Source organism: Fukomys damarensis, unplaced genomic scaffold (genome assembly GCF_012274545.1).
Source record: "Fukomys damarensis isolate Sample0158 unplaced genomic scaffold, DMR_v1.0_HiC HiC_scaffold_2, whole genome shotgun sequence".
NCBI lineage: Eukaryota > Metazoa > Chordata > Mammalia > Rodentia > Bathyergidae > Fukomys > Fukomys damarensis.
In genome coordinates this window covers 40,446,251-40,472,764 of record NW_022900914.1, presented here as the reverse complement: position 1 = coordinate 40,472,764, position 26,514 = coordinate 40,446,251, and the positions used below count along the sequence as shown (strand labels likewise).

Below are 26,514 nucleotides of genomic sequence, written 5' to 3'. Positions count from 1 at the left end.
TAAGTCTAGAAATCTTTTGGTGGAGTTTTTTGGGTTTTCAATGTAGAGTATCATATCGTCAGCAAATAATGAGAGCATAACTTCTTCCTTTCCTATCTTTATTGCTTTAATTTCTTTCTCTTGTCTAATTGCTATGGCTAGTGTTTCCAGAACTATATTCGAAGAGGAGTGGTGATAGTGGGCATCCTTATCTTGTTCCTGATTTTAACGTGGAGGTTTTCAGGTTTTGGCCATTTAATATATGTTGGCTGTTGGTTTTTCATAGCTAGCCTTTATTAAGTTGAGATATAGACCATCTATTCCAGTTTTTTCAGGGTTTTTTTTTTATCATAAATGGGTGTTGAATTTTGTCAAATGCTTTTTCTGCATCTATTGAGAGGATCATATGGTTTTTGTCCTTGACTTTGTTAATATAGTGTATTACATTTATTGACTTACGTATTTTGAACCATCCTTGCATCCCTGGAATAAATTCGACTTGGTCAGGATGTATGATCTTCTTGATGATCCTCTGTATTCTTCTGTATTCTGTATCTCTGTATTCTGTTTGCTAGTATAAGGATTTTTGCATCTATATTCATTAAAGAAATTGGCCTGTAGTTCCCTTTTTTATTTGCATCTTTCCCTGGTTTGGGAATCAAAGTGATACTTGCTTCCAGGAATGAATTTGGAAGTTTTGCTTCCCTTTCTGTTTCATTGAAAAGTTTGAAGAGTAATGGCAGTAGTTCTTCTCTAAATGTGTTGTAAAATTCAGCAGTGAATCCATCAGGACCTGGGCTTTTCTTTCTTTCTTTTTTTTTTATATTAAAGATTGCAAACATACATGACAACAAGAAATGAAGATACTAAATAAAAATTTCAAATATACATATATATGACAGCAAAAAAGGATATGAAATAAACAAGTATTTATGTAACAGACTAATCGAAATACATTAGTTTGATATGATCTTCAAACATTATATTCTTTCTCATTTTCTTATAATATTTTTTAAATAATGTAATTATAAATAAAACAAAGTTACATATATTTGAGAAACTGTCCTCAAAATTTTATGATTTATAAACTCCTTGGTTTTATTAATTGATAAATATCATATACTTGTTGATTGTACCACTTACATTTTCTAAGAAAACTTCCCACAGAAAAAAATATACTTATATTTGAAATCCAAAAGCAACTAAAAAAAATTCACATTTTTAAGATCAGATTTTTGTTTCTATTTTATTATATCCCATACTTATTTTTATTATTTTTTATAAGCATAATGATAGAATTTAACACCTATAGATATGTAATATCTGGGCTTTTCTTTGTTGGTAAATTTTTAATTACATTTTCCATTTCACTGATTGTGATGAGGGTGTTTAAAATGTTTTTATCTTCTTTGTTTAACTTTGGTAATTCATAAGTATCTAGAAATCTGTCCATTTCTTCTGTGTTTTCCATTTTATTAAGAGTACAGATTCTCAAAGTAGGTGTTGACTATCCTCTGGATTTCTGTTGCTGTATTTATCTTTAGTGTGAGAGAACTTAGACTAGGTGATCTCTTCATATTTCATTAGTAAAATAATTAATAAACAATTTCTTCATATCCAATTTTAGTATTGCTTCATTTATAAAGTCTTATCTGTTATGATACACTTATTTATTTCGTTAAGCCCCACATATTCTTTCAACACTTGCTAAAAATGTAAACATAGGTCAATATGTATTTTACTTATTTGTCTTTATGGCTTAGGGCAATTATAAGCCTTTTAAAGAATGCCACTTTCATTTGATTACAATGATTTTTAATTATTATTACTATGTGGCAATCATGTATTAAAAATAATTATAATAGCCAACATCTGTGAACACTTAACATTGAGGCAGGCATTATTTTAAATGTTTTACATATATCCATTCCTATAATTATTAAGGTATTTATGAGATGACATCTTTTTTTAATCTCCATTTTACTGATATAGGTACACAAAGTTATGTAAATTTCCCCGTGGTTATACTGTAGTAAAGATGAGATATGAACCCAGGCAGACATTCTTCAAAAACTTATGAATTATTACCGTATTTTGTTGAATGACTGGAGTGTTTCTTTTTCTTCTTTTTTTTCTGTATGGGGGATTGAACTGAGGACCTTGCACTTGTGAGGCAGGCACGGTGCCCCTGAGCAAGATCCCTGGTCCTGGAGTGTTTCATTTTTAATATATGGTGTACAAGATTGTTGTCTGTACTTTGAGTAAAAGACTAAGGACATTTAATTTGGGGAAGAAAGTTTAACAACCAGGGACAGATAACTTTCATAGCAAACTAAATATTATGAGTAGCTTTCACAATTAATAGCAAAAATTGAAATTACATACCTATACTTTGAAGGATTTTGAAAACTTGTTTTGAAAGAAAATTTGTAATGTGCACAATATTGATAGATGGATTTGGGTTCATATAATGTAGTATGTGAATATATAATTAGTATGTGTTTCTTACTCATTTTTAGTTGAGTGGTGATTTTATGCAATGGCTTCAAGCCACAGTTCTTCACCAGTGCCTCAAGGAAGCAGCAGTGATGTGTTCTTTAAAAAGGAGGTAGATTCAACAAAACACATTCGACCTGTGCAGTCACTGCCAGATGTATGTCCTAAGGAACCCACAGGTAATGCTTTTTTTTTTTTAGCATTTTTACTGTTGATTTGTGTTATGTTTAGTCAGGTTTCATAAACTGTCCTTAAAATAGTAAATTTTATAATGTTAAAAATAAAGAGATAAATAATTTGGAAATAAGTTAATTGGAAAATTAGAATATAGCTTTTTTTCATGCATTTCTATAAAATAAGTTACTTATATAATCTGAAAAAGTATTGAAAATGAAGATACATGTTGAAAGATGTTTTGTTAAAACATTGTATTTATTGTCAGTCCTTGTTTGCAGATTCTAGTCATTGCAGATTCTCCTGTTTGTAACCTCAAAATCATACTCATGTTCTTCTGTGCTCATTTGCCGACATATACAGAGCAGCAAAATTTTTAAGTTGTTTGACCACATATTCTCATCTGTGATTGCATAAGGCAGTTCTCTGCCTTCTTGTTTCAGCTCTTATTCTGTGAAAAAGTGTCCTTTTCGTGATATATTTAGTACTATATGTTTTATATGTTTGTGCTTTTTTTGGGTGATTTTGCTATTTAAAATGACCCCCAAGCATAGTGCTGAAGTGCTGTATTGTATTCCTGAATGTAAGAAAGCTGTGATGTGCCCTGTGGAGAAAATACATGTGTGGAATAAGTATTGTTAGGCATGGATTACAGTGCTGTTAGCCATTTCTTCAGTGTTAATAAATCATTGCTATACAGCAAATAAGGTGTCTTTAAACAGAAACATACACAAAATAAAATTATCTATTGATTGTTGAAATTGTGACTTGAAACTCACAAGAACGTTACCATTTACTTCATTTAGGAGCAGTATGTCAGTGCTATATTTCCTGATTGTTCACAGTGACATTATAGAACAAAACTGCTATAAATGATGAGAATTGAGAGTGTATATTTCTTTTCTCTATGGTTAATGCAATAGTCTGTAGTTTTTCTTTTGTCTCTGGTTAATGCCACCTGGTTGCAAGCCAAAGGATGTTTTAACCATAATGCAATTTTAAAATAAGGCCCACTTCTAAAAAAATGATTTATTTTTATTTTTGAAAATAATGATAAATTGTACATTAAATAAAGGAATTAATGAAAAGATTTTCTTTATATCCACCCTACCTGGAAACTACTGCTCTCAGATTTGCATATTCTTTATCATGTAAAAGTTTTTTATCCCTTTAACAATTGATGTTGGCAGATGAAGTTTATTTGATCAGATAGAATTTTTTTACCATAGAATTTACCATGGAAGAAAGAATTTGATTGGGTTGGTAAAACAGAATCTAAGCATTTGTATTTTTCTAGAATGTACTTATAAATATAGAATCAACTTTACAGAATTCTCTTCTTTACTTTTTGCAGGTGATGCAAGTAGTTTATGTGTTGCTCCATCTCTAGTTACAGATCAACATAGATGGACTATATATCATTCCAAAGTAAATCTCCCAGCAGCATTAAATGATCCTAGATTAGCAAAAAGAGAATCTGACTTCTTCACAAAAACATGGGGATTGGACTTTGTAGACACAGAAGTCATACCTTCATTCTACCTCCCACAAATCAACAAGGAACATTTTACAGCATATCAACAGGAAATCTCTCAGGTAATACTGAATGTTGAAATTTGTCAAGTCAGGTCAATAGTAACGTAAATATTTTTAGTTTGATTGGGTATAGACTTTTGACCAATAATTTTTGGCCAACCTATGATAATTCTTTTTTATTTAAACAGATTCTAATATCCTGGGTTATGTTTAATTCTTTCCTTAGATACATTTCTCTTTCTGTAGTGACTTTTCAGAATTATACATTCCTATTAGTACTAAGATTCAATAAGAAATATACCTACCTACGAAGATTAAAAATGGTTCTGTTGGTCCTATAAATCCCAGATGATTTGTGAGATTTGAGAGATCAGCAGAGTAAAACTGTTTCTGTTTCTCTCATTCACCACAATCTAATAGAGCGTTCTATCTGTAGCTCATAGCTTTACTATAGCCAGATATAATTGTAACTCAGTCTGTTACTTTAAACTCAGTCTCAAAGTAAGAGCTAGTATAGTTCTCAGTTTGAGATGGCTTATTCATTCATATTTAGATTTTTAGTGAGTAGCTATTATCAATATAATCCTAGTTAAGGTCTACCTTTTTAAAAAAGCTGAAGTGGCACAGGAGATATATATTAAATAAATACATATGTATATACACATATGTGTACTTTATGTACACATATACACATATATGTATGGTTCTTTTTTGTTGTTTTGCTTTTGTTTTTGTAGCAGGGTATTGCTGTGTTGCTCAGGCTGACCTTGAACTCCTAGGCGTGAACCTAGACTACTGCCTCAGCCTCCCAGATAGCTAGCTAGGACTGCAAGTGCAGTCCATTGTGCCTGGCTCAATACTTATTTATATTTTTATAACTATTGCCTTTTATGCTTTTTCATTCACAAGCCTAATTTGAATTTAGCTGATTTTACTTTACTTAATTATTTTATTCTTTTTATGATTTAGAGATAGGTTTATGGTTCTACTATTGGCATTAAAATTGTTCAGTATCTGATTCATTTTTATATAGAGCTTTTTTGGGGGGTGCTGGGATTGAACTCAGGATCTTGCACTTGTGAGGCACTTGTGAGGCAGGTGGCAGAACCACTGAGCTAAATCTCCAGCCCTCTGATTCATTTTTAGTACTAGCAAATATTTTTATACAAAATCCACATATTACAAACTAAAATTAGATACCAATAAATATCTATTAGAATGGCACAAAATCTTTTGTATAAATAGATCTTAGAATGGTATCTGCTCATTAAGCAGACTTGTTATTTGTATTAAGTTCAGAAGGCTAGTGATTTAATATTAAAATTATAGAACTAATGTATATTTTTATGTTTAGTGAAACATTTAGATACTTAGAATACTCATATTTCTATATAACACTGATCATGTTACCTATTTAACCGTTCTTTTTGTTTCTAATTAGAGAGAGAAGATTCATGAGAGATGCAAGAATATTTGTCCTCCTAAAGATACCTTTGACAGGACTCTTTTACATACTCATGGTACAAATATGTTACTATTTGTAGATAATAAAGCAAACATGTATATTAATGAGCAGTCTTAATTTTTAAACTTTGCTGTTATGTATAATTTTTATTTCTAGTAACAATTTTAGAGCCTACTACTATATTTCTAAAGCTTTTAAGAGAAAAATCATAGATTGGACAGTAGTGTAATCCTTCAGTTTGACAAATATTTAATAATTTGGTGTTTGGTACTTTGTGATTAAAAATAAAGACGTAATAGTCTTTGTCTTCAAGGAGCTGATGGCCTCTTCAGTAGGATAAAAAAAACACCAATAATTACATCACTGTATATTGAACAGTAATTCAGTGTATGTACACTGAATGTACACGCAGCATTCCTAATTAACTTCTCGAAATCTTCCAAGGGTTGATGAAGTGCCATGTTATAGACTTATTAGTATGAAAATTTATGCAAGAGAAAAGATATTGCAAGAGAAGGGAATGGTTTATAGAAAGCCATTGAGTGAAGCAAGAACTTCCAAAACTACTTAAGAGTTCAAAGAATCACAAGAGTCTAGTATGTTAGCTCTCCTGAGAGTAAGAGCTGAAGCTGACACTGTAACCAGGGATCTGATCATTAAAGAGCCTTGTATACCATGCTCAGGAATTTTACTTTTTCTAATGGCAGTACAGAGTTACTGTCTGTCTCTGTCCCCCCCTCCCCACCTCTCTGGGGATTGAAGCCAGTGTCTTTGCACTGAGCTAGATCCCCAGCCCTCCTTTTGATTTTTTTGTTTGAGACAAGATCTCCCTAAGTTGGCCAGACTGGTTTCAAACGTGATCTTTTTACCTCAGCCTCCCAGAAAGCTAAGATTATAGCCATACACTACCAAGCCTAGTTTAGGCATAAGTTTTGATGACCAATTTGGTAATAGAGAAGATGATTTACAGATGACTCACAGGTTTCTTGCTTGGGTATGAGAGGTATGATTCAGTCAGAGAGAATTGAAGGACAAATTTTAGAGGAGATGGAGACTAGTTTAATTGCGGGTTTATAGCCAGGTTAGCAACCTAGAACTCAGGAAAGAGAAATATAGACTGATATGTATAGGTATGGTAAACATTATCATAGATATATGCTAGACAGTGGCATGGTAGTTGAATCCAAGGACATGAATGTGATTGCCCAGGGGAGTGGGGAGAATGTGAATACTTAGAAGAAAAGGACAAATGATAGAACATTATGATCACATTTAAGGGGTAAAGAGAGAATTCCACCTTAGAAGTGAAAAGTAGTGAGATTTTCAGAGAAGAATGACTAGCCTACAGTGTTAGAATACTTTGGGATGGATCAGTTTGCACACTGAAATCTCCTGGGATTTGGCAGTTCGGAGGTCTTAGGGAGAGCATTTAGACTGGAGTAGAAACCTCAGTGCTGCATTTAGTACAAGAGAAAGAAATGTAGACTACTTGTAGGGATATGACTTGAAGATAGAGTGTGTTGCCTAAAGAGTGCAAATGGAAGAATGTGTTCTCTTGGCCAAGACTAAATGAAGCAAGAGAAGTATGTATTTACATAACCCTGAACATGAGTGCTTGTTGCATTTTTCACCTGAGTTGGCTCTCTTGCTTCAGCCTCGTTTTTGACCTGTGTTTTATCTTTCCCTTTTTCTCATTGTTGTTCTTTTTATTCTACTTTTTCTTCTTTAAGTGGGAGAGAACTGAGTTTATTTATATGCAGAGAAGAAATAATAAAAAGTTTGAAAGATACAGAGAAGGGTAGGGTAATTGATGAAGCAAGTTCACAGAAGAGGTAGGAGGGAATGGAGTTAAAGTATAGAAAGGTGTTAATTTTGTAAAGGATTGGTATATCTTATGTAAGACTGGATAGGCAGGATTGAAGATAAAGCAGGTTCATTTATAGATAGCTGAAAAGAATGTAGATATAGAATATAAAAATCTTTGATCATAAGATATTCTGGATGGGATGGTATATTTTACACAATAAAAGCAATATTTCTGTTTTAGAATTTAATTCATTTTCTAACTTAATTTCTAATATGTAATACTTAATTTTACCAAAATTTAATAAGATCATCAATCTTTCTATATTATATATATATATATATGTAAAGAGTTGGGCTGGGGATTTAGCTCAGTGGTTTCACTGCCTGCCTTGCAAGCGCAAGGGCCTGAGTTTGATCCCCAGTACCAAAAAAAAAAAGAGTTGAAGCTGGGTGTGGTGTCACACCTCTGTAATCCCAGCACTGTAGGATGCTGAGGCAGGAAGCTCCAAAGTTCAGTTCAGCCTGGGCAATTTTACACTTTATCGAGACCCTGCCTCAAAATAAAGAATAGAAAAAGGTGAGGATGTAGCTCAATGAGAAGGCCCGAAATTCAGTTACCAGTATTGCAAAGATAGATTAAAAAAACAAACAAACAAAAAAACCCAAAGATTTGAAATGTATTTGTTGTTTTATTGCTACCAAACAATTGATCAAAATTACTTGAAACATGTTTTATTGAATCCTTTACTTAATACTGTATATACAGTAGATTGGTGGATATGTGATGAAGGAAAAAACTTAAATATTCATTTTGTTGTGACCTAGTATTGTACTGAATCTGTCAAAATATATTTTATCAGGGACGGGGATTTAGCTCAGTGGTTCGGTGGCCTGCCTTGCAAGCTCAAGGACCCGAGTTCAATCCCCGGTACCAAAAAATATATATGTATATTTTATGGAGCTATAATAAAAACATTTAAAAAATCATTTTTCTTTTTCTAGATAAATCCAGGACAGATCTGGAGCAAGTACCTAAGGTAACAAAGTTTAAAAATGAGAATACTCTTTAATATTTGGCCTTTAATTTTGTCTTAAAAGTTTTCATTTGGGTGTTGACATTTGGGCCACTTTATCTCTTCTGGGGCTTTGTCGTATCATTTTTCTTTTTTAAGTGAAAAAATATTTGCCAAATTAAAACTGTATATGTTTGATATTCTTCATCTTTGGTATCATTATTCTCTTTCTCATCACTGGAACTCATGCTAAAGTCTGTTCTAAAGTCTGTACCCTTGTGTGATGCTGTGCAAGTTTCTGCTACCATCGTAACTTTGCATGTATAACAGTACTGTATACTTTCTTTTTTTCCCCAGCTGAAGATAACCGGTCCTTTTGCCAAATTTCCATATTGTTTTATCTAGGAACTCTCTCCTCTCGCCCACCCAAGGCATTTGTCACTCCTTTCCTTGCAAGATTTTACATACTTGTCCCTTTGTATCCACAGGTAATTGGTTCCAGAACACCATCCCCTCTTGTGGATATCAAAATTCTCAGATGCTTACATCCCTTATACATTGTATATTACCTACACATAACCTCCTCTGTACTTTAAATAATTTCTAAATTACTTATATCCAATATGATGTAAATGCTATGGAAATAATTGTTATACTATATTGTTTAGGTAATAATGGCAAGGGGAAAAATGTGCATGTTCAGTACAGATGTAATTTTTTTCAAATGTTTTTGATGCTCAGTTAAATATGAGAGTTGAATATATACATATTTTATTACTTTCTTTGGACTAAAAATCCTTGAGATTACTACCTGAGTAGTAATTTATTTCCATTTTCTCCCTTACGCTAAGAGAAAAGTAATAGGTATTTATTGAATTAGTCAATATGTTCATTATAATTCTAAAGCAGGAATTAGGAAATTTACTCCTGTTCTTAATTAGATTTTCCCTATCATATTCATACTAGTTTTGTGAATATAGCTGAAATGAATCAGTAAATAAAACACAGAATAAACATTAATAAATTGATTAAACCATGTTTGAGGCCCCATACTTAGTAGAAGTTATATAGTGATTAAGGATGTAAATCCAGTCATGTAGGAGCACATGGTCTCTAGGAAGAGATATACATATTGAATAGTTTCTGTGAAATATGACATACATAATTTATTGAGGTAAGGGTAATTAATGTGTCATATACAGAGAAATATTTATCTTTTTAATTGCATCATGTTCTCCAAATAGGCAAGAAGGGGCATTTTAAGACAAAGAATGTATAAAGAAATTTAAGCATAAGAAGATATAGAAGATAGTTGAGTACTGATAGAATGTGACGTGTAAATAGTGAGAGGGTGTGATAAGATATCAAAAAGATAAGTGGGATCAAAAAACATGAAATTTCATGCCATTCCAAATTGTTTGGTCTGTGGGTAATGAGATTCAAAGGAGAGCTTTAAATAGGAAAATTAATACAATTATACTTGATGTTTAAAAAGGGTACCTCTTGACAGCAAAATGGGATAGATTTAGGGAGGGAAGACAGTAAGTAAGCCAACGATGATGAAGAGCTGAATGGATGAACACTGAGGAGACAGAGAAGACAGGGGATTCAAAGGATATTTAGGAAATAAGATGTGTAGTAGGTCTTATTGAGTAACTGGATATGGTATGTAAAGGGAAAGGAACATTCCCTTCATAAAGTTAATTTTTTTGGTTTTAAATTTTAGTGTATATTTAAAAATAATTTTTGAAAGAATTTTGAGCAAGAGAAAATAGAAGTATTATTTAGAAAATTGAAACTTGACATTTAAAAAACTATCAGTGGGAAATAATATGGAAATTTAGGGTAAGTATGGTATTTCTGTTTGTTATGTGCCTGATGGAACTGCCTTAGTGAGTTTGAGCATGTAGTAATGGATTGACCATCTCTATTGGTAAAGGCAAGAAACCTTTTTCTATTTTTTTATGAGAATTTTAAAAGCTTGTTGAACACTGTATAATTTTATGATCTAGATTTTATTGCTAATAATCCAGTCCATTATCACTTGCTTTTGTTCTTCATACTTAAGATCCAAGTTAATTTTTGCTTAATGATCTTGTAATGTTAGAAGGGATAAGGGATATAAAGAAAATGTTTAGTTTAATTGAAGAAAATGTGTTCTTTTAATAGATTTTTACGAAACCAGATTTTGCCTTGGATGATTCCTTAACTTTTAATTCAGTTTTACCATGGTCTCATTTTAATACTGCTGGTGGAAAAGGTAATCGTGATGCAGCTTCATCAAAGTTGCTTCAAGAAAAGGTAATTCCTCTTTGACTTTTATTCTGGTAAAGTGGTACCATTTGTGTGAATTTAGATTTAGTTATTTAGTAAGCTGTATTTAGTTATTTCGTAAGCTACATTTCTTTTAATCTTCCTCTCTCTCTTTTTTCCTCCCTTCCTCACTTTCTCCCTATATGGCTCCTTTTCTCCCTCTCTTCTCTCTTTTTCTCCTTCTCCCGTTCTGAGGATGAAACCCATTATCTCATTCATGCTAGGCAAGTGTTCTACCATTGAGCTACATCACCAGCCTAAGTTCATTTTTGTTGTTACTGATAATTTTAAGCCTTCTAATTTTAACATAAAGTAATAGCATTTTGGTTCAGTGGGAAAAAAAAGTTGTGCTTGTGAAAAAGGAAAAATTTGAGAGCTTCTTACCTGAAATAGCAGTTAAAGAAATTTTAATTAAAAAGATATATTATTAGCAGGATGGATTGCTTTGGTTTTTTGTTTATTTGTTTGTTTTTGATACTGGGGCTCAAACTCTGGACCTTGAGCTTGCAAGGTGTAGGCAGTGGCACCACTGAGCTAAATCCCCAGCTCTAAATTGCTTTGTTATGTTATATATCAGCTAATTTTATAAAAAGATTTTAGTTACAGAAAACTAATTTTTCCTGAAATACTATTATTTGGGGGGGGGTTAACTTTCAGAGTAAAAATTATTTTGAAGCAGAAAGTCTTCATTTAAAAATATATTTCTACTACATTTTTAGCTTTCCAAGTCTAGTCTTTTGCATGTTATGCAGCAATTCTTTAAACTTTATAATGTTCTGTATTTCAGAAGTCAACATTTATAATTTAGAACTTTAAACTTACCAATAATCTTCTAAAACTTGAGTAATAACAAAAACTTTTGGTCTCTGTACTTTTCTGCAGTTATTTTTAGAGCCTTTCTAAGACTGGTTCTTAAAATGAGAAGAAAGCACTTTGTTACCCTCTAGTGGCATGACCTGGCAGTATGAAAGCTTGTCTTAGGAAGACTATTTGGTAAATTAGGCCAAGTCCTTCTCAGTAACTGAAGAAGAAAGGACTGGCTTGGGAGGAGAGATGTGGGGAATCATGAATGGTGTTCTCACAGCTGAAAATGAAAATGAAGTCACTTTTTCCTTGGGCAACATTTTCAAGTACAAAAATGTATGCTTGAGTAAGAACATAAATCTGGTGAAAATTATGGGTTTACAAATACAGACTTGCTCCCAGACTGTGTTTTCACATTCCAAGTCCGTGCCCTGATAGATACCTTAAAGAAAGATAAACAAAAGCCCCCACAAAAACAACTCACCAATCTATGTAAATACTTTTAGAAATACTTCAAAAATAGTTTCTTTTATTGCATCTTTATAGGAAATAAATTATGAAAACATTATGCCTTTGAAAACAGTAGTTCAATAGATTATTAATGAATTCCAAGAGCCATTGAAATTCAGATGAAATACTTTTCTCAACCTAAATGTTTAGTGACTAAGGTAATGGAAAATTTTTTTTATATTTGTAAGTCACAGAATTAGGTTTACTGGAGGCCTTTTCATTCTGTCCTGTTGTTAGAGTAGTAAGAATGGAAGACAGAATTCTAAAATAGCAGTTTTGAGCTCCTTGTTATAATGGACAACATTTTCACCTTGCTAGCCTTAAAAGGGATGCTACAACTAGAATTAAAGAAATTTCTGTCCTATTTTGTGTTACGCAAAGTGCTGGTCTCTGAGGATGTAGCTCATTCCAAGAGTGCCTGCAGTGGAGAAAAGTAGAAAGATAATAATAGCATTTAGAAAGGAAGAAAAGACAAGAGTGTTTTAGAAGTTCATATTTGACATTTAGAATGCATATTTAATATGTGAGAATTAGTTTTTGTCATGTTAAAATATATATATGAAGTAATTATTTGCAATAATGGTGAATCTTTTAGAACTTTCAGTGATAACAAACAGCCAGCCATCTCAGGTGTGCCATAGGTTCACTACCACTAGTTTAAGGCATTTATCCCTCTTTTAATTAAGGGGATAATACTTCTAAAACAAAAATCTTAATAATTTATAAAAGAGTCATTTTGAAGTGTAAAACAGCCTTGAAATAAAATCCAAGTGATTTCTAATATTTTCTATAATTTATGATTGAACAAACACTCTGTCTTTTGTGGATTCTGTAGCATTCTGAAGAAGGATTGAATAATAGAAAGAGCTTCAGATTTTGTGTGTAACTAACCTGGGTTTACATTTTAGTTTTGCCACTTGCTAAACACATGATTTTATTCAAGTTATTAAGGTCTCTGTGTTTCCTCACCTGTAAAATGTGAAAAATAATTGTACCTGTATCCTAAGTTATTAGAAATACTGTACATATATACCTGTGCCTAGTACACAGGAAAAGATAAAAAAGTGGAAACTGTAATTACCTACTCCTACTAAGTCTGATAACTGACGTGTGATGTTGGTGGGAGCCTAAAGGATCATTCTCTCTCAGATCTTACAACTTCTAAAATTAGAATTACAATCTGAGATAGTTGTAGGGTATTCTTACCTTTTATAAAGTGGTTGGTGTTTGGAGAATAGTCATGGCAGGAGCAGAGGAAGAAGATAAATCACCTACTCTTTTGTCATACATTTTTTTTCAATTTTTATTTTTTGTTAGTGTGTGTTTGTAGTATATGATGATTACATTCCTCGTGAAGAATTAGTACATGTACCTAACACATCTTAATTCTTTTTTCATTCCCTTCCTCTTATCTCCCTCTCCCTTCCCTCCATCTCTTGGTCCCCTTCCCATTTTCAAAAGATCTGCCTCCTTAATATTATCTATCTTTCATTTTGCCCTTTATATGTATTTTTAATTTCTCATATAAGAGAAACTGTGCAATATTTAACCTTGTATGTCTCATTTATTCCACTTAACATATGGTCTCAAGGTGCATCCATTTTCCTACACATGACTCAAGTTTACCCTTCTATATAGCAGAGTAGTGTTCCAATTTATATAAATACCATATTTTCTAGGGGCCGGGGATTTAGCTCAGTGGTTTGGTGGCCTGCCTTGCAAGCACAGGGACCCGAGTTCAATCCCCAGTACCAAAAAACAAAAAACAAAAAACCACCATATTTTCTTTATTCATTCATCTGTTAATGGACATATATGTCACTTCCAATATTTTGTTATTATGGATTGTGCTGCTATAAACATGGGTATGCATATATCACTGTAACACATATTTAACTCTTTAACATCTTTCATACATCTTTAATTCTTTCAGGAAGATACCTAGAAGGGAAACAACTGGATCAAATGGACTTTCTGGTTTAATTTTTTGAGGAATCTCCATACTGATTTCATAGTGGTTGTACTAGTTTGTATTCCCACCAACAGTGTAGAAAGGTTCCTTTTCCCCTAGCTTGCAGCCTCGCTAGCTAGCATTTTTTATTATTTTATTTCTTGATAACAGCCGTTCTTTGTTGGAGTAAGATGGAATCTCATTGTTGTTTTAATCTGCAATTTTCTCATGGCCAGAGATGTTAAGCTTTCTTCAACTATTTATTGGTCCATTGTATTTCTGAGAAGCGTCTTTTTTTTTTTCCCATTTCCCAGTTTTGATTGGGTCTTTTATGTCATTTTACTTTGGGGGGGGTCTAATTTTTTTGAATTCTGTATATATTCTAAATATTATCTTCTGTCTGGGGAACAACTGGTGGAATTTTTTTCCCATCTTGTCGTCTGTTCACTCTGTTAGTTGTTTCCTTTGCTGTGCAGCTTTTTAATTTGATGTACTCCTATTTGTTGATTCTTGGTACTATTTCTTGTGCAATTGGGCTTCTGTTTAGGAAGTCCTTGCCTATACCTTTGTCTTCAAGAGTTTTACCTATTTCTCTTTCAATAGATTGTTTCTATTTTAAGATTCAGATCCTTGACTCACTTTGATTTTAGTTTAGTACATGGTGAGAAATGTGGGTCTAGATTCAGTCTCTGCATCTGGCTGTTTCTGAAGGGATGATTTTTCGTCCCTTTGTCAAAGGTCAGATAGCTGAATACTACTGCAGTTGTTTCTGCATCTTTTATTCTGTTCCAGTGATTTACTTAGTGGCATTTGGTTTTTTGTACTACTTGCATTCTGTTTTTATCATTGTAGCTTTGTAGTATAACTTTTAAATTCACTGCGCCTTTCATTTTCTTGTGCCTGATTCCAAGGATCCTACCTTCTTAACAATTTAAACAACAGAATTTAAAATACATGTAAAAGTCTTTTACATTTTCATTTTTGAAAACTGTGTAGTCAAGGAAGAAATATGTATAATAGTCCATATTTTGTTTTTGTTTTTTTTCTTTTAAGCTGAGCCATTATCTGGATATCGTGGAAGTAAACATTGCTCACCAGATCTCTCTACGTTCAGAAGCATTTTTTCATGCAATGACCTCTCAACATGAATTGCAGGACTACCTCAAGAAAACTTCCCAGGCTGTAAAAATGCTTCGAGATAAAATTGCACAAATTGATAATGTAATGTGTGAAGGATCACTACAGATTTTAAGACTGGCACTTACCAGAAATAATTGTGTTAAAGTATACAATAAACTGAAGTTAATGGCCACTGTACACCAAACTCAGCCCACCGTACAGGTGTTATTATCTACGTCTGAATTTGTTGGAGCGTTGGATTTAATAGCGACAACACAAGAGGTTCTACAGCAGGAACTTCAGGGCATTCACAGTTTCCGGTATGTTAATTAACCCATTAGAAATGGTAGAAAATTTTAAAGAATGAGCATGTAATGTAAAAAGTGTGGATGTACTCAAAGTAAAAATGTCTTTTTTCCTTCTAGATTAATCTCTTTAATAATGTTATTCTAACATTAGTAGCAAAAAATTAAGAATAATATACAGACATTTCAGCAGAGAAGCAAAATTAAAATTTTTACTAGATAAAATAAATACAAGGCAGTCACAGAATTTTGAAAATACTGAAATAGCTTTGTGTCAAAATGGTAGATCAAGGTGGAGAGGTGAATGCCAGTATATTTAAAATTAAGTTGATTTAAAACTTTTAATAGGTATTTAATTGAATAATTATTGATTCATTTCTGATTTGCAGTTAATCACAATGACAAAGATTCCACATACTGATGGTAAATACCCAGTTTCTCCTGCCTTCCTATTTTAAAAATGTCTTTTTTTTAAAGGCTATAGTTTGTTTTTGAAATTACACATTGAAAAAAATCTTCAGATTAGAGTTTTAGATATTTTATACAAAATCACGTCAAAATGTTTATTTTGTAGACTAGTATAAGCTGTCAAAATTTCATTTAGTTAAGCAGTCCCTAGCACTGCATATATGATTTTCAAGACTTTCAATTTCTATGATTCTCTACATTTTGCTAAAATACTTTCCTATTATTATTTTCTTTAGAGCCTACATATATATTTATTCTTTATGTAAATCATTTCTGCAAAGCTATCATATCAATCCCATTATGATTATAACTTTAAATGTTTGATATCAGAACTCGTTTTTGACTTCTGATATACATCTCTAAATAATTTTTAAATTAAAAATAAGGTACTATAAAACATTTGTTTAATAAAGGAAGAATACTGACACATACTAGAAATAGTTTAAGACTAAGTTATTATGACCTAGTTTTTTTGTTTTCAATTTCTGTCATATCTGATGTTGTGCTGTCTTGACTTTATCTTTTTTTTTTGCTGTAAGATTATTGAATATCAATATTACTTTCTTGTATAGCTTCACAAATAATTTTACAGCCATCTAAATTTATTTGGAAATGTAATTAGTTTTGAATCCTTGTTTTTGTCTAATCAATCAAGAGAAAGGTACATGTGATGAGTTTCTTGTCTGCTATAAACATTAGTGGTGTAAAACAATGTGTTCTCCTTAGCTTAGGGACTAAGAGGTACTTTACTTGAATCTCACTTCCTCTTTTAGTACCTGGGACTTACTGTTGTTTTTTATTTTCTTTTTCTTTGTTTTCTTGTGACAGGGTCTTTTTATATAGCCCACACTAGCCTCCTACTCAAGAACTTCCTGCCTTAATCTCCTGAGTGCTGGGAATGCAGCAGGCATTTACCACTGTGCTTTTGTAGAACATGTTTTAGAAAAGCATATATAATATTCATACTTAAAATAAGAAATCTTTCCCTTAATAATAAAACAACCAAAGCACTCTATTGAGTTAAGTTGTTAATAGTTTTTGTATTTTATAGTTCTTAGTGCAAGTTTTACTTTTGGCTATGGTATTTTTTCTGTTGCTTTTAAAAGAAAATTCTATACCAGAATCTTCCAGTAATCAAATTACCACAAATACAAATCTCTATTTAAAAAAAATAATTGAAATATTTTTATTAGTGTACTTTTTCTTGTGTACTGTTAATATATTTCTTTTAGTCACTGGTAGTACACAATATTTATATATATTTTCTTTTGTCTATTTCTGAAGTTTGGTTTTTTTTGTTTTTTGTTTTTTTGGTACCAGGGATCAAATTCTGGACCTTGTGATTGCGAGGCAGGTGGTGGCAGCACTGAACAATCCCCAGCCCTTTATTTTTTTAGTTTATTTTTAGTTTTTGACCTTAAATTTATTTTCTGTATAAATTTTGATTTTTGACTTCTGCACTCCCAGAACACTTATACTCTCTATTGAAAACTTTTTTTTTTCCTCATTGAGTTTATTGGTACATTTTAGGTATACAGTACAGTTACATTCATTATTGGGATCTTGTACCTTTACATAACAGGTCTCTATTGAAAACTTAAAAGTGTTCCATCATACTTGTCTTCTTTCTGTCCTCCCCCATATTTTATTGTCATTTGTAATTTTTAAAAAAAATCTGTTGGGCTTTAAATCTCTTATATAAGCGATATGTCATATACATCTTGGCACGTATTTATGGAACAAGATATTAACAGATATTTTAACACTTTCTGTCATTTTTATTTCTTTCCATAATATTTACCCCTAATTAACCATTTATAGCTTATGTACAGTTATAATTCTTAATCTTGGCTGCATCATAGAACCCTGAGAAAAGCTTGTAAAAAGGTGTAGCATGACGCACACAAACCTACAGGATAAGCCTGAGCGTTTGTATTTTTTAAAGTTCTCCAAGAGATTCTAACGTGCACCAGAATTGAGAACACATTGGACACTCTACTTTTTTAGGATTTAGAATTAAATTGGTAACTTCTTTCTACATAAATTTGTTCCTTTTAAAGCTGGTGATTTAGCTCAGTGGCATCGTGTCTGCCTTGCAAGTGCAAGTTACTGATTTTGATCCCTAGTACTCCCCCCATGTGTTTCTTTTAAAGCAAAAATTTTAACTAAAAATCTGTCTCTATTTAAAAAGCTACATATCTGATGTCAGCATAAAAATCTCAAAATCTGATCCCCTCTTCTGAACCTGAAGAGTAATTTACTCAGTGGAAAGTTTTGGCTCATTGTATAACTCGTAATTATTACAATGGTTCTTTTGTACATTTGTTGACTTTGTAATTTTAAAAAAACTTTAATGGTTTTATTGCCTAGATGATTGCAAAATTCAGCACTTTTAATTATTAGGACAGAAATATTTGTAACCATTACTAATGAAATTAAGTTCAGCTATTTACCAGTAAAAATAATCACTGAAATACTTATGCTCTATACTACCTTAACTAAAAGTATTGTTAACATTAGTTATGTTTAAACACTTATGCAGATGTAAAGTAGAAATCTCAATATGGGCTTAAGAATGCATTGAATGTTGGTAACTGGCAAGTTTTAATATAGAAGAGCTTCAGTTACCTTGAAATTCAGAACTATTATTATTTGCTTCTCTTACTATAAACAGGTTTATGTAGAAATTTAGTGTTTCTTACTGTTACTAATTTCATTACTACTTACTGCCACTATTTTCCTACCACCAATTACCATATAATTGACTACATTTATTAAATACTTAAGTATTCTAAACCATGCACTGTGCTAAATATATTTCATGTTTTAATTGATTTAAACCACAAAGAGTAGGAAGTAGGTAATGTTATCCCATTTTCACAGGTAAGTAAACTAAGGCTTAAAAAGTCTTAGATAACTTGCTCCAGGTCATACAGTAAGTTATAAATCTGTGTAGAATTTCAACCTATGTCTCATTATACCTGAGAGCTATGCTTTTTAATATGTTTGGTGGAACATAGTATAGAACCTCTGAATACTAGTGCTAATTTTACAATGCTATAGATGTTGAATCTGTGAGCAATTGAGCTATAGGCTTATTGACTCAGAACTACCTTAGTAATAGATTTTAGGATAAAAATTAGTGAATTGTTTTTTAATTGTAAGTCTTTTTTATTTGTTTTGAAAGAAAAGGTTTCAAGAGTTAACTATATGCTCCACTTGATTGTGGTTTCATTGATCAGAGACCATCTTAGGATTCTGTTTAAACAATTTTTATTATTGATTGTATCAATATATATTCAATATATTACTTGATCCTGAAAATAATTTCCTGTAATTATATTTCAAACATGGTATAGAGAGAATATCCATATTGTATGTTTTAAAATAAAGCCAAGAAATCAGATCTTGCTATTTGATAAAACTAGAATTCCTGTAGAGTTTACTCATATACACATTTCTCTGAAAAAACAGCACAGAGGAGCTGAGTTCAGTGGCACACATTTATGATCCTAGTGAGTGAGAAGCTCAGGCAGGAGGATTGGAGGTTACAAGCCAGTCTGAGAAACTTAGTATAAACCTGTCTCAAAAAATAAATACTGGAGATGTAGCTCATTTGTAAAGTGTCCCTGAGTTGAATCTCTAGTCCTGGAAAAAAAATCAGCACAAAAATCACTACATTGAGTACAGGTCTTAGAAAAATCTGAATGTTCAAATTGAGGGATATCAACATAGAAAGTATTGTAGTTGTTCAAGTTTATTTAGTTGTATATATGGATCTATTATAAATACTTATTCAGTAAGTGGTACAAAATTTAGTTGTATTTCAGTAGATTTCTGCTACTCTAAATTACTGTGAGTTTTAGTCTACTTACTTTAAAGTAAACTGTTACCATATTTAGCATTCATTCATTCATTTATTTAGTGTTATGAGGGATCAAACATGGGGTGCTCTATCACTGAAGTGCATCACAAACCCTGTATTTCTTTTGAAACAGGGTCTCTCTAAGTTGCTTCAAACTTGCAATTCTCCCGCCTCAGCCTCCCAAGTAGCTGGAATTACAGGCATACACCACTATGCTTAGCTATTAAAAATTTTTGGTAAGGTTAATAATGCATAGGGTATTACTGTATCTTATCTGGGTTTTTTTAGCTCACTGTTTTTATAAAGCTACTAGATTGTGTGGCAAAAATCCCTTTGTACATCAATGTACTACTTCCTTATAGTTTCAGTCTTGTGTTCTAATAGCTTTCAGTTTAACAATCTGTGGACTTGTATACAGTAACTCAAACTGATTGTGACAGAGATTGAATTAAGTCAGTCTGTACCTATGGTTCTGTAGATTATTTCTGTGCACCTAGAACAGGGTCTTGCTGAAAATGGGAAGGGAGCTACCATCATTGATATTCAATAAGTGGTTAATGAAGAAGGGAATTAGAATATTTGGATATTTTGTCTCAAAATAGTCATGATGTTCACAAGGTAATCAGGTTTTCTAGTACACACTTATCGTCAGAGGTTAGAGAAAATATAGAGAAAAAATAGAATTCTACAGATACATGAAATTGTTATATTTAGTAAGTTTGACTTACTAGAGATCTCCATTTTATTAACACATTGTTTTATTGCACAGGTATGTTCAGATAGAAAAGTTTTGCCTCTAATTCCCTTGAAAGTGGAATCAGTTTGTGGCTATTAAATGAAAATATATGCATAACATTTTTCTGTTTTGTAGGCACTTGGGATCACAGCTTTGTGAATTAGAAAAACTGATAAGTAAAATGATGATTGCAGAATTTTCTACTTATTCTCACAGTGACTTAAATAGACCACTGGAAGATGACTGTCAAGTTTTAGAAGAGGTATATGTTTTAAACTCTGGAATGTGATGTTACTGCTTAATGTTAGCTCCTACCATTAGTTTAGAACACATTTTTCTCAGGTTATTGTAAAATTACCTTAAACTTCCGGTTCTGTAAGACCTATGAAGTCCTTCATTAGCCATGTGACTTTAACAAGCACTATAAAGGTTATGAAATTTGAGAATGAAATAATTTTAGTAAGGCTTTTTTATAGCTTACAAACTAAGCTCAAAGTATAAGACAAATAATTTATATACCAGATGTGTATGCATCGAAAAGTTTATCTTTAGTACTCATTGAAACTCATTGAGTACTTATGAAAACATTATGAACATATTTTATGCATGTGCATGTATAAATACATCATATCCTGGCTTTACCTATTTGGTAATATATCATTCCTAATCATTGCCAAGAACTAGTATAAAATCTAAAGGCCCCAATTAGTAACAGCATAAATAAAGAGATGTTCACATTGGAAGTTGGTTTTCGCTTGAGATTTGAGAGTCCAGGTCATCATTCCAGTCTTTTAGACTACAGATTACTTAATAAAAAAAGGTTCAGGGACTATATAATGGTCATCAGGGGTTGAGAAGTGTATTTTCTAATTCTTCATGGAAACTAGGCCAAAAGTTCTATTGTTTTGTCCCCAAACCAGCTTTATATGATCCAGTATGGTAAAATCTAGTTTAGAATGGGGACTCCAAAATCTGATGACGACATTGCTGGGAGGGATTTTTGAAACTTCTAAAAATAGTATGTGCTGGATTGAGGTCTGAACAAAACTCCTAATGCTGAATTCCTTTCTCTAAGTCAAAACTATTGCAAATTTAAAATGTGAAATTACATGTTCTTCTCTTTAATAGGAAAGATTAGTGTCTCTTGTATTTGGACTTTTAAAACAAAGAAAACTTAACTTTTTAGAAATCTATGGTGAAGAAATTATTATTACAGCAAAGAATATCATTAAACAGGTAATTATCCATTTTTATTTCATACATAATCTACAATCTTTTGAGAAGTTTATGTTATCTAATAATATATGCAGGGTATAGTATAATACCAACACTTGCTTATTCATTTAATAATGGGAAATATGAAAAAATAGAATAAAAACATAGCTTTACCAGTCAAGATTATCACATTAAGAATATTTCTACATATAGACCATTACTGATTTTTACTGTTGCTATCATAATGTATATGACTTTGAACATATATTTCAATTACAATCAACATAAGCATTTTCTCATGTTATTACACAAAATTACAGAAGCATTAGTATTAATGGTTGTTAAAATTTCATCAGTATTATGTTGGTTAAGCCTATGTAGCGTTTCCTATACTTTGAACATTTAGATTGTTTTCAGTTTGGTATTATAAATAATTCTATGACAGATGTCTTTGGTGAAAAGTAAGACTTTCTGAGCCTGATTTCCAAAAGTTGAATTATTGGTCAGAGAAATAATTATTTTTAAGTTTTATAAATAGAACTGAATTGTTACCTAAAAATGTTTTGCCAATTTATACTCCTACCAGCAGTAGGTAAATGCTAGTTTCCTTTTTACCGTGATATCTAGGAAATTATAATAATAAACTAAAATCTGCTTGCTGTTTGGTTTTCCCTGGTCTTTGTTTTTTTATTCTGATAAGTCTCATCTAATGAAGTTTAATTTTTCTATATGTGAAAAAGATAATGTAATTTTAAATGTGTTAGGCTTAATCATCATCATTAGCTTGAATGTACATTTATAAATTTTTAATGTTTATATAAAAATTTTAAAATTACAGTCATTTTCTTTTATATGACTTTCAAACACTGATTAAAACACTGTTTTTAAACAGGTATAATACCCCACTTTGCAAGATTGTTAGCAGTATCTACTAAATATGCACACATTATGACCCAGCATTTCTATTTCTAGATATTCACACAATATAAATTCTTACGTAAGTTCACCAAAACACAGTAGAATATTTACAGCAGCACTGTTTGTTAAAGAAAGAAAACAACTCAAACTCCATCATCAGTAGAAAGTATAAATAAAATTATGATATATTTGTACAATGAAATGTTACACAGTAATGAGAATATGAAAATAAATTACTCAGAACTACATAAATGAACATTGCAGATGAGACTGGACACATTCAGAATGCTAGTGCCATAGACAAATGAACATTACAGATAATGTGAAAGCAAAGAAGACAGACACAAAAGAGTATACACTGTGTGAGTCCACTTGTGTAAAATTCAAACACAAGCAGAATTAATCTGTTGTTTAGAAATGAGATACTAGTCTCTTTTGGGAGGAAGTAATAGCTGGGCAGAGAGCTGGGAAGGGGCTCTGGGATACTGGCAATGTTCAGTTTTAAAAGCTAAGTTCTGGTTGAAGAGTTGCATTCCATTTTTAAAGAAGTATAAACATAACTTACATGATAAACATAACATGATTTCTATTTGTATATTTTAAGAAAAAAATTTAATAGCTATGTCTAAGCATTATCTAAATAATAAAGCATAGGGGCCGGGGATTTAGCTCAGTGGTTTTGCTGCCTGCCTCACAAGCACAATGGTCTGAGTTCGATCCCTGGTACCAAAAAATAAATAAATAAATAAATAAATAAATAAATAAATAAATAAATAAATAAATAATAAAGCATTATCTGAATTCTAAGCACTTATTTTTAAATTTTAAAACTGTTGCTTGCTATTGCAAGAAAAGGTAAATCTCCAATATGCGTTTCTTTTGAGACAATCCCCTTTTTGGGGACTATACCTTGTTTCTACTCTTCTATTTTCTTATTTATTATTTTGAATAGTTTTTTTTTTTTCCAGTACCAGGGATCTAACTCAGGACATTGTGCTTATCAGACAGGCGTAGCACCACTGAGCTACATCCCCAGCCCTGAATAGTTTTAAATAGGAGATTTTAATTGTTGTAGTTTAAGCATACTCTAAAATACTTAACAGGGTTGGGGTAATGCTTTGGTTTTTCAAACATCTTAAGGTATGTATAAGGGATATATTAAAAAGTCTGGTAGAATCGTTAATGTATTCAACAAGTCTTTTTTAATGTACAGATGGAAGATGCAGTTCTTAGCATTCTAAATAATCAAATTGTTTTTATTTTTTCTTAAATTTTGCAGTGTGTGATTAATAAAGTTTCACAAATAGAAGAAATAGACACAGATGTTGCTGTGAAGTAAGTATAAATATGTAGGTTGGTAAATATCAGTCAAGGAAAAGATTATACATGCAAATTGGAATAATGTAAGGGAGAATTTTGTTAAGGAATTATTGGTTGCGGTTTGGGGCAGGTGTAAGAAAATCACAAGTGACACAAAGCAGTACCTTTGAGAGACAAGGGAAATAAGTCGGTAACAGGATTCAGGAGAAAGACAGTAGGTGATAAAAAGCTATGTCGTTGAGTAGAGGATAGCAGTCTGTGAGGTAACCCTGTAAGGAGGGAACTGGAGTAAGTACCATAGTGTAGCTCTTCTCATCTGTAGAAGATACATTCCAACACCCCTAATAGATGCCTGAAACCACAGATATTACTAAACCTTCCATATATCACATTTTCCCCAGTGAGCCCTGAAGTGTTGCCATATAGCACCAGTTACCTGCCCTTTCATGTTTAATCCCTTGTACTTTTTTGTATCACTACTCTTGTGCTGTGGGGCCATTATTAAGTAAAATAAACACAAATACAAATACTGTGATATTAAGCCAGTTGATCTGATAACTGAGATGGCTACTGACTATGGGCAGGTAGTATATACAACATGGATATACTGGGCAAAGGAATGATTCATGTTCTGGGTGGGAAGAAGCAGGTTGGCACAAGGCATTATTCTTTCAGAATGGCACGTAGTTTATAACTTATGACTTATTTCTGGAATTTTTCATTTAATATATTTGGACTGCATTGACTCTGAGTAATTAATGCTACAGAATATGAAATTGCAGATAAGGGGTGACTCTTTATAAAGCCTCCTCATTGGCTAAGCCCATCAGATTGCCCTCACAGGGCAGAGAATAGGGTAAGAAAGGGATAAAAGGTAGATGCAAAGCAGAGGAATTGAAGATAATTCATACAGCAAGATAGTAAGAAGTTTAAAGTATTTAGCTATGTAATTAAAACTGGTTTATTATTGGCTTTTAGGAGTTTAATATTTGATTTTGAACTGCATATGTTTATAATTTTTTGCTTAGACCCTTGGCATTACTATTTTTAAATTTTGAGAATAGTGGTATTTTATGATTGAACTTCTCATTCATGTAGATACCTAACTTTATTGACTGGCCTGACATGAATAGTAATATGGATAGCTATGAAGCTTCTTGGGGCCAAACCCACAGAATGGAGACTGTCTAGAGTTAATTTTCACCCTATTACCTGGTGAAGACTTAGTTTCAGAATTAGTTGAAGCAAAATAGGAACCAAGTTAGAAACTAAATAGGTATTAATATAGGAACTGCTAGTAGTTGGAAGACCTAGGTCTGTGGCACTGTTAGAAACTCCAAGGACATGAAGAGTTAGTGACTTCTTGTTTTCTTTTTCTGGAGGGAATTTTCTCAATTTAATGTAAGAAAACTTTTGTATATCCAATGTAAGAGTATTTTTCGAGAATAAACTATTGGCTGCAGCAATATTCATGAAAATTTTAGAATAATAAGTCATTTTAGTGCTATAAAATATTTTATGGAATTCTATTTTGCAGTTTTCTCTTTGAAGTTATTGAGTGACATCAACTATCAAAATAATATTGGCTGATACATGATAATTTTTAATGTACCATGCATTGTTATAAGTATTTTTTATTAACTTATCTAATACTTAAAACAATCTTGTAGAGTATATTCTTTCCTCATGTTAAGATGAGAAAATTGGGGCACATAGGGACTAAGTCACTCAACAGTAACGACAGTCACATAGCTAGTAATCCCAATAAGCTGCTAGAATTTTGAACTGAGGAAATCTGTCCACATTACTTCTCATATGTGATAAAATACTTTTTAGTTTATAGTAAGAAAAATAAGTTATTAAATTTGTTGAGGGAGATGTTAATTTGTTTTTATTCCAGAAGATATCCTTACCTTTAAGTAAAATTGGTTTATTTCTTTATGATTAATTTCTTCAGTGGTCACAGAACATGTTCACATGAAATTACCATATTATAAGGTTTATATGTCAGTATATTTGATTGGATTAGTTTTTAAAGATATTTAAAGAACTAGGAGTTGTTTGGCAGTTGACCTCTTCAAGATTTGATGATTTTAGCTAGAAATCTAGATGAAGTTGTATTTTATTCTTGTTGCTCTATAGTATCTTTTCCTCCAGTTTGGAAATATTATCATATTGGCCCTGTGACATTATATGTTTAAATTATTTTTTTTCTAGGCTTGCAGATCAAATGAGAATGTTGAATTTTCTCCAGTGGTTTGATCTATTAAAGGATATTTTCTCTAAGTTTACAGTTTTCCTACACAGAGTTAAGGTAAGCTTATGTGTATCAGCTTGTCCAGAATATCCTTAAAATTCAGCCAGCTTTCTGGAATAAAACACAACTTTACTGTTTTTGTAATTTTTCTAAAGAGTTTTGGTTTTAATAATAAGAATCGAAGTATCTTGAAACATTTTGGCAAGTTTTATAATTTTGAACAATTTTTTAATATTTAAAGGAAATATTATGCTTGCTTGGCAT

At 31.8% G+C, this 26,514-nt stretch overlaps 1 protein-coding gene across 3 annotated transcripts in view; it reads left to right on the top strand.

Annotated features, from left to right (window-relative positions):
* Vps54 (VPS54 subunit of GARP complex) overlaps window positions 1-26,514 on the top strand; it is a 94,948-nt gene that overhangs the window by 25,115 nt on the left and 43,319 nt on the right. For 2 of the 3 annotated variants that reach the window (XR_004517468.1, XM_010609745.2), the window contains exons 2-11: window positions 2,499-2,654; window positions 4,004-4,245; window positions 5,627-5,705; window positions 8,459-8,493; window positions 10,639-10,770; window positions 15,101-15,486; window positions 20,676-20,802; window positions 21,669-21,776; window positions 23,953-24,008; window positions 26,211-26,307. Coding sequence is in view for 2 of the 3 variants with exons in the window: in XM_010609745.2 (XP_010608047.1) it covers window positions 2,519-2,654; window positions 4,004-4,245; window positions 5,627-5,705; window positions 8,459-8,493; window positions 10,639-10,770; window positions 15,101-15,486; window positions 20,676-20,802; window positions 21,669-21,776; window positions 23,953-24,008; window positions 26,211-26,307 (1,398 nt within the window). In the remaining variant the exon portion in view is untranslated. The remainder of the gene's footprint in view (window positions 1-2,498; window positions 2,655-4,003; window positions 4,246-5,626; window positions 5,706-8,458; window positions 8,494-10,638; window positions 10,771-15,100; window positions 15,487-20,675; window positions 20,803-21,668; window positions 21,777-23,952; window positions 24,009-26,210; window positions 26,308-26,514) is intronic. The other variant, XM_010609746.2, reaches the window with a different exon arrangement.